Raw genomic sequence first — 14,712 nt, forward strand, 5'->3', positions numbered from 1 at the left:
CCATCTGAATGGCAGGCAATAATCTGCTGTACGCTTTCAACATGGTCAATAGGCAGGATTAAGAGCTGCTTCTGAGTGATTTTTGGATTATTTCAGCATAGCATCAGGATTGCATTTTCAGGATGGAATGATAAATAAGCTGCTGAACATGCCAACAACTAAACACATTCCTGGAGGACAGGATGCTGACATGTTTGCTTTTCTATTTGGTTTCGGCAGACCTCCCAAGTTTCTCAGACCCTCACATTCCTCTAGTGGCTCGTGAGATCATGCAGCGAATGATCCGCCAGTTCGCTGCCGAATATACCTCAAAAACAACTCAGGACGACCCACCCCTGCCCAACGGCATCATGAAGGACCAAAGCCTGCCGAGAACGGTGTCTCTGGGTCCCAGCTCCCCACCAGGGCCCTTTCCCACGCCAAGCTCCCCTGCATCGTCTGCCTCCTCCTCTCCATCCCCAACCCCGGGGCCCGGCTTCAGCCCCACCTCCGCTGCTGCCGCCTCAGCACCCGCCTGCACCCAGAGCAGCAACGGAACGGGAGCCAGTAACGGCGGAGGAGGAGGTACACCTGCTGCCTCTGCACAGAATCCCGTCCTCAGCAAGCTTCTCATGACCGACCAGGACGGCCCACTGGACCTCACCGTTAAAAAGAACCAGGCTGACCCAGAGCCCAGCCAGCAAGGTGAGAGCAACATCACGCTCTGCCTAAATATGACTGTCAGAAGTCTCATCCAAACTTTGAGGTTGTTTAAAAACAAAACAAAGTCTGAACCCTGAAATATATCAACAATCTCAACACTTTTATGAACAGATTCTACATAGTGTGACTGTGGACAGTTAGTTATCCCATTGCTATTAATACAGCTGTGTACACACACACACACACACACACACACACACACACACGCACACACACACACACACACACACAAACAAACACATTCCTAATAAGGAGCATTTCAACAACATTGTAATTCAAGCATATATTCAGTACATTCTGCAGTAATGTTATTGTAATCCATTTAAATTATGATTTGGCTCTTGTTTATTATTGGGTGGGTTTTAAAAGCAAAATAAAAAAGTATTTAATGAAACAGTGCAACCTAGTTAATATGCAAGAAAAAAATATATGAAAAATATATAAAAGCAATTTAAAAAAAATACGTAATCAGTATTGAACACACATTGTGTTGATTGTCTGGACAGATTTTTAAATTTTTGTGTTCTTGATTACCTTTCTTATTTGTAGTTAGAGTTACATATCAGATTATAAAACCTCATTATTGTTCACCTTGACATTATACTAACAGACAGATGACTGAACATACGCATTCATTTTCTACTCTCAGATTCCAATTCAGCACGTACACATTTTACTCATGAACAGATCACTGAAAAGCCAACATCTTTTGGATTGACTCTGTGCAGCTCCATTTCAGAGCTCAGTGCTCAATCTCCGTTTAATCAAACTATACCAGCAGGGGGTCTGCGTTTTTATCACCGAACAGGCTGCAGGGTCGAAGCAACAGCTCAACCACAACCACAGTGTGACCGTTCCCTCCACTTTAATACCAGCTTTTTAGAATCTGCTTACAGTAAGCCTCCTTAATTTTTACAAAAAAGATGTAGGCATTTGTATCCACCACACATTATTTCTCTCTCTCTCTCTCTCTCTCTCTCTCTCTCTCTCTCTCTCTCTCTCTCTCTCTCTCTCTCTCTCTCTCTCACACACACACACACACACACACACACACACACACACACACACACACACACAAACAAACACCAAACACCTTTTAAAGGAATTCTGACTCAGATTATCCTTAAAGCTGTACACTATATACACACTGCACTTGTCAATGTAATTTCATGAATAAGTGCATTTGGATTGCTTCACGAATCAATGTTTTGTCAGGGCTGTGCGGTTACTGATCATCATCCTAACCAGTCTGCAGGCACTAATTCTACAAAGCAGAGAATGATGATTTTTTTTTTTTTTTAAAGAAAATCATGCAAAAAAGAAATGAGGCTCACATTTTCATTTCTACAAAATAAATGAAAGCACTTCTGCGGGTGATGTCTCTGCAATCGTCCCAGCTCAGACTTATTGTGCTGGTGTTACAGCGTTACATTTCAACTGAGCAGGTTTGTCCATTCAGTTCAATTCATTTTCTAAATGATGTCAACAGGTAAAAAAAAAATACTGACAGAAGCCATAATATTTGATTTAAAATAAAGATAGATGATAAAGGTTAGGGAAGAATGCACATTTTTCTTCATTCCTTCTGTTTTCAGGTCTCAAACTATTTCATTCACCCAGAAAGTAGAATATTTTCCTGTAAGTCCATTTCAGAAACAGAGCAGTCTGTGCACTCCTGAAACATTGAGAAACTTAGAAATACAATACTATGGATGATTTGAGCTGCTGTCTAAGTATGCATGTTCTATTGAACACTATAACTCAACAAGACCTGACTGAGCCATCACACTGCGTAAATATGAGTTGCAGTTCATGATCTGATTAGAATTGAGGGCACATTACTGCATAAATATGCATGCTGACTGTTTAATACAGTAAAACAGGGAGCTCTTATTACCACCAATGTGTTCCGTGAAAACAAACCCTGCTGATATAAATGATCATCAAAATGTTCATTAGCTCAGAGAAGGAACTCATTAGTGTATCCTTTTATGTGTAATTTATCATGAGTGTTATCCCTGGACATTTTGTGACTTGGGTGCATTTTGTTCAAGATTAATTTTGGTGCCAAATTGTGTACATGTGTGGTCTTTAGTTCCTAATTTTAGACTCACAATATGTGTATGCTGCATATACACATATACTGCCATTCCAATGGCCAGATTAATCATGTTTCTATATCCACTGCTCAATACATTGACTTTTTAATTTCTCCTAATGTTTAGTTTTTTGTCCAATTAAACAACAAAAAGCCCCTGAAGATTAGCGAGACGTGAGTCCTGTGTCCATATAGGGTTGTGTGGGTGAGGGGGGTGAAAAACTCATCTGCATTTAAGGGATTATACTGTTCATGAGTGTGTCTGTATACATTGCATTCCTGTGTACATTGCATTTCAATCTTACATTTTGATTTTAAAAAAGGTAACCTTTTAACTGTAAGATTTAACAAATTTAGTCTTCTTTTATGTCAAAAAACAGGTTTTGCTTGTTAATCATTTTTCAGTCTTTTAGACTTTTTGCATATATTAAAAGTCTTAGAGTTATGTAAAGATTTTTGGTCATGGAAAAGTCCTTTAAAATTACATAATCGACCAAGGTGGAAACAATGACCTATCCAAAATTACAGTTAATCAGTAAAAGCTTATCATGTTCTCTTTTTACCAGTTTTCACTGACAAATAACCATTTTTTTTTCTAAAGAACCAACTGGTTTACTCGTTTGTGGTAAGTGATTTTTCAGACAAACATATTGACAAATAAACTGAGATTTCCCACATAGCATGTTGTTATATTTCCAAGATTTCATCACTAAAGTGTCATAGAGAGCCCACCTGTTCCAAAGCATGCAAAATACCTCTTTTTTCCCATATACCCACAGAAATAAGAAAAACAGAAGACATTTGATATCCAGGCACACACATACACATGCAGTTACTGAAGCTGTTAATGTACTAAATGCCAATGAACTTCACGCATAAGCAGTCCGGAAGATCAACAGCAGTCATCTCTTACTATAGGGCTCAACTTTACAAAGGTTTAATGCAATAAACCTGAGTGATATGAAGTGTGAACTGCCTCTAATCCAACACACACTTATCGCAAATGAGGATTGTGGTTTTAAAATGAAAAACAGAAAAAAAAAAATGTACAGCAAATTAACATATACTGTGAAATAGTTGCTAATAGATTGAAATTAGTTTAAACTGAGTGATTTCTCATATTGACTCAGGAATACGGTTGCCATGGTAACTACCTTCCTGGTCAGGTTAAATTAAATTTTGATTGCAATGTTGTATGGAAAGGCATTAAACACGACTGGTGAAAACCAGAGAAGTCAAAGTGGACTGAAGAGGCGAAACTGTATATGCATGATATTCTAACAAGAAACTGATCTTTCAAGGTAGCAAAGACGTCCGAATTTTGAGTTTGGGGAATTTGGGCAAGAATTACAGGACAACATAAGCTGTTAACATAGTGATTTTTAATGCTGTTATAATATAGTGATAAACTGGGTTCATTTTACAGTTAATGCTTTTCCTTGTCTTTACATTTTCAGATTTTTTTTTTGCCGTACTGAATGTGTAATAAGGATCCCTGACTTGATCAACAACTTTTTTCAGAAACATATAGGTTTGATCCTATTTGTTTTTGTTTTTTTAATTTAAAGCCAAATGAAATGAAAGAATTGAACAAATTCTAATTCTAATCCAGTGTACATTTTACAACACAGACATGTAAGACATTAAAATATATATACATATATATATATATATCTTTTCATGTGTTTTTGAATCTGCAAAACCAAGTAATAGATTGAACAGAATTAGAAATCATTTGTGTTTAAATTATTTTTCCTGTGCGTGTTTTATCCTCAGATGGCGTCCTGGACCTCTCCACCAAGAAGAACCACAGTACAGGGAGCTTCCCCTCTATACCTGCGGTCAAAGGGTAAGACAACAGGATTGGGTAAATTGGTTTCGGTTCGCAGGGCAACACAGTAATGTGCCTAAAACAACACTGATGACCTGGTTAAAGCAGCGTTGTGTTTTTGCACTGCACTTCTCAGAGAGAACCAGCTTACTTTCACACTTAATGCTGTGTAGAACTTTGGCCTGAGGTGATGATGTCATACTCAGATTGAGATTCAGATCTGTGTCCAGATGCCAAACCGCAGTCTGGCTTCTTGTTTTAATCCAACAAACATTGATTTCATAGGCTGAGATCACAACCATCACACACAGATTTAATCTCCTTCACCCATAAGTGCATGGTGAATGTACTCTGTAATGTAAAGACCATTCAGGCTCAGAAGGAGTGGTAATATTAACCTGGATGATAAACCACTATTTCTTCTTGTTATGCAGAACGCTACTGAGTGCCTTGCATCGTATTGTGGGTTTCATCTCTGCTTCTAGGGATGTTAACTAAGTAAAGGAGGTACACGTTGTAGCTACAGAACACTTTTTTAGGTGCAGCTATGCTAAAACGTTCTGCTTTCTGCTGTGTGGTTTTACCAATTTTTACTGAATACTTAATGTCACCAATAACTTGAGTATAGTAAAAAGTCACTGAAATGTGTCATCAATATGCTGCATGTATCAAAGATATAGACTTTTTTAGTGACATGAGGCTGCAAAGGCACACTGTCAGTCTATGAAATAGAATTGACTTGTGATTAAAAATGGAGAGCTCTTAAAAGTTAAAATGTAGGTCTTTTGATTTTTTTTTTAGGATATGACGTCTATATTTTGTCTTATATACAGGATGTAGCTAAACTTAAAAAAAACCCCGCAATTAATCACCACTTCAAATGTAAAGAGCAACTCTGAGAATCAATACAAATGAAAGGTGCTCTCTTTCTTTGCAGCTATGTTACTTTCATGACCTGCATGATTGAGATTTTTTTTTCAGTCACCCAAAAATATATATATAAAAAAGGAAAGTAAACAAAAATTCAACTGAATAATGCTAATTTGGTGTGTTTTCTAAATAAACAAGGTATTTAACCCTTTCATGTATAGAGGTCACTACAGTGGACAGCTATTCAAATGTTGTTTTCTTGTGTATGCATGGGTTTTGATGGCATAGTTGCACATCAGCCACTACAGTGAACGCTATTGCATCATCCCATACGAGGCTGATGTGCAACTATGCCATCAAAACCCATGCATACACAAGAAAACAACATTTGAATAGCTGTCCACTGTAGTGACCTCTATACATGAAAGGGTTAAACCTGTGATATTTGACATTCTCATGATACATGCACTGACAGCAAACAGTTCAACCACAGAGCAGCTTGCAAAAAGACTTTAAATTGAATGTGATAAATTGGAGGAAGCAAATACAACTGATACAGGAGTAAGATTCTTGAACATTTTCATGAAACATGCATGAAGTAAAGTAAAACAGTGAATCCACTGCTGTGAAGCAGCGCATCAGGGAGCGAGTTGAAGCACTGAGGAGATGGACGATGCACTATATTATTAAGGTCTCTCACCTCTGCTCCAGCCTCACTAAAATATGCAGTTTCTCATGGCATGTATATTAGTGGCTCATAACCAGATGTTAGAAAAGCTGTTCCAGATATGTCTCTTAAGAATTTCGATCTATTTTATGTTAATGAAGTCTGACTCTCTGGAAGTGTTGATTCTAACGTACTGAAACTGTAAAATACTATATTTAGATCAGTTGGAGTGTTGACTTTGCAGAGTGTACACTGTCTTTGTAGAGCAAAGGTCTGTAGGTCTATAAAGGGCTGTGCTCACCTGCAGTTTCTTCACATTTTTGGGGCGCATACTTCGATCTACTCACGGTCATCCTCGAGCAAGCACTGCCAACGCCTCTCACATCTCATAACTTACTTATTGGTTTCACTCTGACGATCAATACATCTCATACCTAATGGGCTATCATCAGTCTCATGGCCAGAATATACATGTTTGTCAAGAGGTATTTATAATTCAGGCCCCCCTGACCTCCATCTTAGAGAGAGACTTGTACAGCAGTGCATATGAACACATGACGGAGGCTTTGCCTGCCTTCTCTTTGCCTTTATTGACAATCCTCTGCATTGCCTTTCGTTAATTTATTGATGAACATATTCTGCCTTGAAGTCATTTTTGAATACTCGGTTCCTGCATCAAGAGGGAATAAACAATCGACACTAATTGCAGCTGCCATTTTCAGGAATACTTTTGATCTGTAGGTCAAATATGGATAAGGAGAGAATATGTGAGCATAGAAAATCTGCTCCACCACATAAGCAGCATCTCTTTGATCCACTAGTGAAGACGCCTCTCTCTGAATAAAAATGTTGTGTTGATATTAAAGTTCAAAAGAGTCCCAAAGGGCCACCACATGAGGTGTTCTTCCTGTTCTTGCGGTGAAAGCCAAAGCTGCCTGGATACAAAACTACCAAACGAAGATATTGTTTGTCAACACCAGTTTGGGATTTAAACAACGAAAACAAGTTTTCAATAGAGCATCAGTAATCATGGACTTTCATTATTGTTTTGTCTGTCCCATCTGTAAAGACCCACAGTTTGCAGCCCGACTTCCTGGTTGCACCATTTCAGATGTGGTCAGTTTTACTGCCAATACTCTGCTGGCTAAACTGCCTGCTCGCAAACTAGAGGCCAAAAAATATGAAACAAATGCCAATAATTTTAAACAGACACGCATTAGCTTCCCTTTTTTTTACTCAACACAACTTAACAACATTTTGCCTGCTAACACACTTCACATTACAAGCTACGGTCCAGCTGGTAAACCTCGATGAAGTATTTCCACAACAGGACTAACAGCAAAATTGGAAACCTTAAGTCCCTCAGGATGGGACTAAGTCTCCTTCGTAATGCTCCAAAGGCCCCCAGAGCCCTAAGGCCCTCAGGCTCTAAGGCCCTGAGCCTTACTCCCACTGAGGCTTTTAATGATCAGGTCATGTAATATTAACTACAGTAGGAGTCAGAGCCTGTAGTTCAACCCCCACAAACACCAATTCATCTTCCAGACAATTCAACCACACAATCCCCAAAGCACACAGCAGGTTAGTGTGTGCATTACGGGTTACTGACTTTTAATTTAAAAAAAAATTCAATCATCTACCTCAGAAAAAAATTAGGTAAGATATAAGGAATGATTATAAGCAATGCTTTTGCTGTTATTACTCCAGGTAGTTGGTCATGATGTATTCAGGAGCTGCAAACAGTATAATAGAATAATATCTTTTTGGTTTCACCCAACAGTCAAAATTCCATCTCAGAAGATTTTCCTCAAACAACAAGAATAATTATTCATTAAACTGAGAAAAAAATAAATAAACAAAATTAAACATTGGCTGCAGGGCAAAACATTCTTTCAAAAAAAAAAACAATAACATTTGAGCACAGAACGCACATATGGTGGCTTAGGGAACACAGATCAAACACCTGGAAACTGAAACAATCTTAACCCCCCACCCCCTCCAACTCCTCCCTCTGTCATTAACATTTGTTTGCTCTTTTGATTTCCAAAAAATGTATTGTCACCTTGAATCGTCAGATCCACCATCACTGTTCAGTGCCGCTTCCCCGATGAATGTATGCTCACCGGAGCATTTTATAGTGTCGACTCCAGAGCCTCTCATTAACCCTGTATTATTTTCAACACGCTTGAGACAGCCCACTGTGATAATGTGTTTTAAAACTCCTGCTGAGGACTCCCCACATGGCACAGTCACTCGCACTGTAGATCAATAGAATATGTCTCCAATGGAGAAAGTATTTCCCTGAAGTTTCTTCATGTTCCATCCACTGACTTGACAAGCCATTTCCTATTATTATGATCATATAGAGAGTATTTGTATAGGGCCTTTGTACTGTTGCTAGGGTTACTTAGCAGTAGGTTGGGGGCAGTTCTAGTCAAGGCGCTAAACAACTAAACTTATGTTGCAGTACCAGAGATGGTTTTCAGAAATTTTAAACATTGCAAGATGTTTGCATACCAGTGCCTGTTGGCGAGAAGACATACTTTATGTTGTAATTTTAGTTCAATACAAACTTATTCATCCAACATGGGTCACTTCGAGAAACTCAATTAAAAGCTTAAAAACGAATAAATAAATTACATTTATCTTACATTTACTACACGTGTGGTTCCAGGCGACCTGGTTAGAAATTACTGGGTGAATAGATCTTGCAAACTCGCTGCCAAATTTTGGCCCTTTTGAATAGAAAGTGCAATACTTGTTAAAACACAATCTCAAAAGTCAGTTAGGGCTTGTAACAAGAACTTTTCCTAAATTGTCATCTTGTTCTTCTCCATCCAGACGCTCACTCGAAGCAGAACACACCCTGTCAGAGGTAGAGGAGGAGGATGGCCTGCTGCAGAGAAGTTTGCAGGACGGACTGAGGGAGAAGTACGTCAACTCCAACTCGTTCAAGCCTCCACTGGCCCGCTCTCTGCGTATCAAGGAAGAGCTTCTCAATCAGAAGCACCGCCTTCTGAGCCAGCCTGCTGCTCTTTCATTGGCTAATCTAGAGTCAGCCGGCTTGCTCAATCATGGGCAGTCTCACTCTTTGCTTGGCCAGAAGGGCTCATCCTCTTTCTGGGGAAGCAAGGCCCACCTTGAAAGCCTGATGAAGCTAAAGCAGGCCAGTGGAGCTCTGAGTGACCTCAAAGACCTGCCTACATTCCTGGATAATCACCACCACAACCACCACGGAGCCTTCTCCTTTAAGAGTTCCCTTCATCATCACCACCACAATCAAGTCTCCAAGGCCCAACAACATCACAATGACGGCAAGAGAGACCAGGGCCACTCACCTCCTGTTGACCTAAAGATCCCCCAAGTTAGGGGCATGGATCTCTCCTGGGATTCCCATGCCTCTGAGCTGTATGGCTACGGTGCCATGGGGGTTGGTGGTGGTGGCCATGGGGACAACAGCCTGAGCCGGAAGCTGAGAGCCATCCTGCCCAAGCAGAACCGCCGGGGAGGAAGCCTTGGAAGCCTGCTGGATGGTGCAGCTGACTACTGGAGCTCCGACTTGGACCACTCCAGTTCTGGGCCAGCGTACTCCATCTCTGACGTGGAAGGGGACCCAAGCTCTAAGCAGCCGAGGAAAAAGAGGGGCCGTTATCGCCAGTACAATAGTGAGATCCTGGAGGAGGCCATAGCAGTTGTGATGGGCGGGAAGATGAGCGTGTCCAAGGCACAGAACATGTATGGGATCCCACACAGCACTCTGGAGTACAAGGTCAAGGAGCGCTTGGGTACCCTGAAGAACCCCCCAAAGAAGAAGCTCAAGGTGATGATGAAGATGGAGGCAGGAGGCCAGGATTTTCCCACCGAATCGGAGAACACGCCCACCGTGACTTCACATGATGACGGCCCACCGCTCGCAGCTGCTGAGCTCAAGGACAATGTTAAAGAAGAGATTGATGACAATTTCAAACCGATTGACTAAACGACTTACACATGTAAACCTCAGTCAAATGACTTAAGTAATTTGAGAACGGATGGGGCTTTATTTGTGCCAATTTACTTTGCAGTATCTGGGTGAGCACAAACGCAGGGATAATATGAGGAGGATTCTTAAAACAAACTGGAGAGAAACAATTAATCGGATTGTCAAGCGTCGATTGAGCGACGTTTTACAAGCATTTGTTTGGCTTTATATCCAGGAGCTTAACAAATGCAGTTAAAGACATTAATTAAATGACAATTAATGAAATTTCCTTAAGCATGCTGATAATCCCCAGCCCAAAAAAACCCAATCTTCCCTCTTTTCTGAACTTGATACACTGAACCATTGCTGCTTATAAATGCAGTTTGGGCTTTGGATGATTCTGATTTTGGAGGAAAAAATTTAGGGGGAAGATTGAAAATTAGTCCCTTTACCGCTCCCCGTACTAACGGAGTACTAGCTGAAAATTGGTAAGTGAACTGTCTTATTACATTTGAAGCCAACTGTAAGGTTTAATTATAATCCTGATATTCCTCACCAGGGTTCTGAATCAAACCCATTCCCTAATTGCCAGGTAGCCATGACGCTTTTACTGCAAACCTTTTCTTTCCTCCTTAAACTATTCAGCTAATCTCTGTGCGGACGAAAGCAAGATTAACCCGTCCTTTTTTGAACGAGAAAAGACACAAAAGTCATTCAGGGATGCATGTTTGTGAGTTTCGTGGACACTACTGACTTCTATAATCGACCTCTTTTCCTCTATCTTTTTGTTTGATTTGTTTTGCTTTCTTTTGCACTACACTTTGGGTCTGGCGCTTACAGACCAGGTTACCTCGGCATTGTTGCCCATGCATCATGCATTTATTATGGTCTGTCTCTGAAGCCCAGTCGCAACCTTGCAATGGGTCGGAGGTGCACATCGCCTACATACACTGATTCATATTTAGATGCAGGAGGCTCTTTGACCCTCTTTTTTGCCAAGGGACAAGTTGGGGGGGTAATCTGATTATGGATCAGCTGTTTTTTAAAGTGGAATGCTGCCTCATGGACCTCCATCAGTCTCTCACTGCTGATCCTGGAAAGCCAAAGCCACCTGCAGGTTGCCCTCGAAATGGTGACCGAAGTGAGCTCCTCCCCTCATGGAGATCTTTATTGGATGAAGGCCTTTTAGGATCAGAACGTGAAACTGTGCTGCTATCCAGTTCATTATCTAGCTCCTATCAAGGCTTTAGCTAACCAGAGCTAATGAATTTTAGCTTGTCTTAGCTAATAACAACATCTTGCTAATGTTTTTTTTTTCTTTTCTTTCTTTTCTAATCAAATTAAGCAGAAGCAGTTTAGGTGATTAGTTTTAAAAGAAATTGTTCTCCCTCAAACTTAAAAGACAGTTTTAAAGGCAGTTTACAACAACAATGTGCATTTATCGAAGGGTGGTCATTTTGGGGTGGTGGGTGGGTAATATGCAGTGGGGAGGGGTAGTTCATAGGTGAGGGAAAGGTAGATTTTAATATATTCTCAGTTATTATAACTGACTATGTAAAAGCCAATCCATAATTCTGGGTGTTTTTATTCTCCTCATTTTTAACTCAGGGTAACTGAGACAGATGATGTGGGTTACAGATATGGGAATTTCCTGGTGGACCTATAGTAGACGGAGAAGAGGAGAAGTTACACCTCTCATTAATGCTTTGTCTGTGGGAGATCCATGTGATTATTATGGCAGTGTCATAGTGGATAGACTTGCTAATGCATCATAAAAAAAACATTTAACACTGATGTTGGGTTTGTGGATTAATATTCAAAATTCTGAAATAGCACTTTTCAAAAGTAAAAGAAAAACAAGAGAGCAAGAAAGTTTGAGGTTATGCATCGTGTAGCTCTTCTCTGGGGGGATATGGAGCAGGGAGTGATGAGGAGGGCAGAGAGATGGAATAAAAAAGCTTTAGTGTGTTAAGACTTTCAGAAAAGTGCAGCTTGGACCCAAACCACTCTTTTTTTTCTTCTCAATTACCTTCACGAAAAACAAAAAAAAAAGGTTGGAAGGTTGGAAAGTTCCGTTTTGTGTAGTGTTGTCTCGTTGTATTGCCTCCCCTCGCCGCTACATGTTGCTCTTCGCTCCTAACACTGCCTGGTGCTCACCCAGTCTGAGATTTTTAACATGAGAATTGTAACGCTCTGCTCCGATGAAATGATGATTCACTCCTTTTGAAATGTATTGTATATTTTATTTATTCGATTTTTTTTTTCTTTTAAAAATGGCATGCACCACATTTTTTTGGCTGATTTTGGGGTTAGTGCAGAACAGAATAATGAGTAATACAATTAATATTCAGCCACAGATGCTCAAAGCAACACTAAGTTATGAATTAATCACAATCTAATTAAAATTAGAATCATTTACTACCTGTTGCATACAATCTCCCCCATCTGTGGTTATTGGTTATCCACCTAAAGCTTTGTAGCTCCCTTGGCTTGATTGTCAGGTATTAACAGCCAATGGAAAAAGCTCTAGAAAAGTCCCCTGGAACAACAATATTGCCAGGTGTCGTCATGCATGAAATGCGTCCAACACTTTGACAATGCTGAGCATTTGAAGTGTATAAAAGGTTATTGTGTGCATCAATTTGGACCCAGCGAAGGACAATGCATTCATCTGATAGTTAAAACAGGATCGAAGCCCCAGTGCTGATAGTAAAGCACTTCTTACACCTCTGATAAAAGGCATGATAGCTGCTCACTTGGCCAGCTGTGAATCGAAGTTGGACGAAAAACTACTTGTGTTGTTTCCACTCCCTGTAAGAAAAAAAAGACGAATAAGAAAACAGACCAATGGCAATCTGCCTGTTAGCTCCGTTCATGTAATGCATGTAAAGCAAGGATTTGTGCTTAGAAAAAAAGGAAATATGTGTATAGAAATAATGTAATTGGTATTTAATGCACACGTTTGCATGAATATACTCCAACAGCACTTACACTGAATTCCCCTGAGAGGGGCGATTCCTCAAGGGGCCAGACAATGTCTGTGTATGATTTACACAAGTCTCTAAATCATCTATGAAAAAATGTCTCCTTTTTCGACCCTTACTGTACATTTGGCTTTTGCTGGAAAGTTGTCGTTGCTTTCTAAAAAAAAGAACATTTTATATAAAGTCCCATTTTCAGCCTGATCTTATCTACTGAGGTGCATGCCATTTAAGGTATATATTTATTTCATTTCTGATTTTCCTTGGGTTCTATTGATTGTTTAAAGTCATATGGTTAACGGCTCCCCCTGTCCAAAAAAGTCCTCCTTCTTGCAACTGAGTCTCACTGCTGTTTTTAAAGAAACATCATACTATATTATATACTTAAGAGAACAGTGTATATCTATTTATATACATATATAATAGCAAACACTCAAGTCATGAATGTAGTGAAGTGAAAATAATTTCTCAAACTTACAGAACCGGAACAGTGATCTGCAAAAAAGATGGCACTGTCACTTCATTTTTACAGACTGTTGTTGTTTTTATTCTTTTGCTTTAAGTGTCACTTCACGCTGCTTGCATTGGAAACGCAGTCGTTTTCTGACGCGGGCATGCAACAGTAGCCTTCAGTACTGTACTCAGGATCGAGCCAATGGGATGGGCAGCAATATTTGTCAGTCGGAAAATGGCGCAGACTTAACTACCTGAACTAGATTTATAGACGTGTGTGTATATATATATATATATCTATATATATATATATATATAGATATATATATATATAAACTACATGTCGGCTTGGTCAGCAGAGACCAAGTGCTATACCTCATTCTTAGAACTCTGACTCCTTTCCGTGCCTCGTACTTTTATGTATCTCTTACCTGGGAGCTCGGCAAAGGGATAGCTGATACTCTGGGAAATATAGCATCCTCCACTGTTTCTTCCCTTTATATTATCTCTTTATTTTTCTTCTCTTTGTTTCGCCTTTCTCTTGCGAAGGGAGGAGATAGATGCTTCAAGTGTCTGACTGACCAATATTTGCCACCCTATCACTTTTCAGGTATGTTTTTTGCAACAAAACCTTATCGTAGTAGAGCAACAATTTGACAAAAAGAAAGACGCCCATGGATTTATACAGCTATCCCTGGTTTTAGCTCTGGTTGGGGTTGTAGGTGAGGGCTGAAAACGTCTTTTCTTCCTCTAAAAGTTAACACATTTTGGGATTCAGTCGTCTGGTTTCACCCTGGAGGCAACAAGTCAGGTTGGTCCCACCCTGGTCTGAGAAAGAATAAGAGGTTTTGTTCAGTGAGTTTTTTTTGGTTGGTTGGTTTTTGTGGGTTTATTGTTTGTTTTTAAGTGTAACATAACTCCAGGTTGAAACTTAACAAGGGGATATTTTTTGGGGCTTTTTTTCTTTTAATTTCTCACACACAAATCAGAGACCCAGAGGGGAGATTGGGGGACAGGTGGACAAGTTAACCTTTCTTTATCAAATGTCTTTTAAAACAAATATTCTATTTAAAACCTTTTACACTGCATTTCCCCTAGAAAACAAAGCACGCACAGTAAAATGTACCTTAATATGATGAAAATGAAAAA

General features: G+C 39.8%; 1 protein-coding gene across 2 annotated transcripts in view; it reads left to right on the forward strand.

Annotated features, from left to right (window-relative positions):
* The window catches only part of lcor (ligand dependent nuclear receptor corepressor), a 69,048-nt gene extending 57,476 nt beyond the window's left edge, over positions 1 to 11,572 (forward strand). For both annotated transcript variants that reach the window (XM_069166935.1, XM_069166936.1), the window contains exons 5-7: positions 220 to 684; positions 4,577 to 4,649; positions 9,010 to 11,572. In XM_069166935.1, coding sequence (XP_069023036.1) covers positions 220 to 684; positions 4,577 to 4,649; positions 9,010 to 10,147 — 1,676 coding nt within the window. In that variant the 3' untranslated portion in view covers positions 10,148 to 11,572. The remainder of the gene's footprint in view (positions 1 to 219; positions 685 to 4,576; positions 4,650 to 9,009) is intronic.
* Positions 11,573 to 14,712: the final 3,140 nt, after the last annotated feature.

The sequence above is a fragment of the Embiotoca jacksoni genome, unplaced genomic scaffold (genome assembly GCF_022577435.1).
Source record: "Embiotoca jacksoni isolate LCO1_2020_lvr unplaced genomic scaffold, fEmbJac1.0.p SCAF_4, whole genome shotgun sequence".
In the NCBI taxonomy this organism is placed as follows: domain Eukaryota; kingdom Metazoa; phylum Chordata; class Actinopteri; family Embiotocidae; genus Embiotoca; species Embiotoca jacksoni.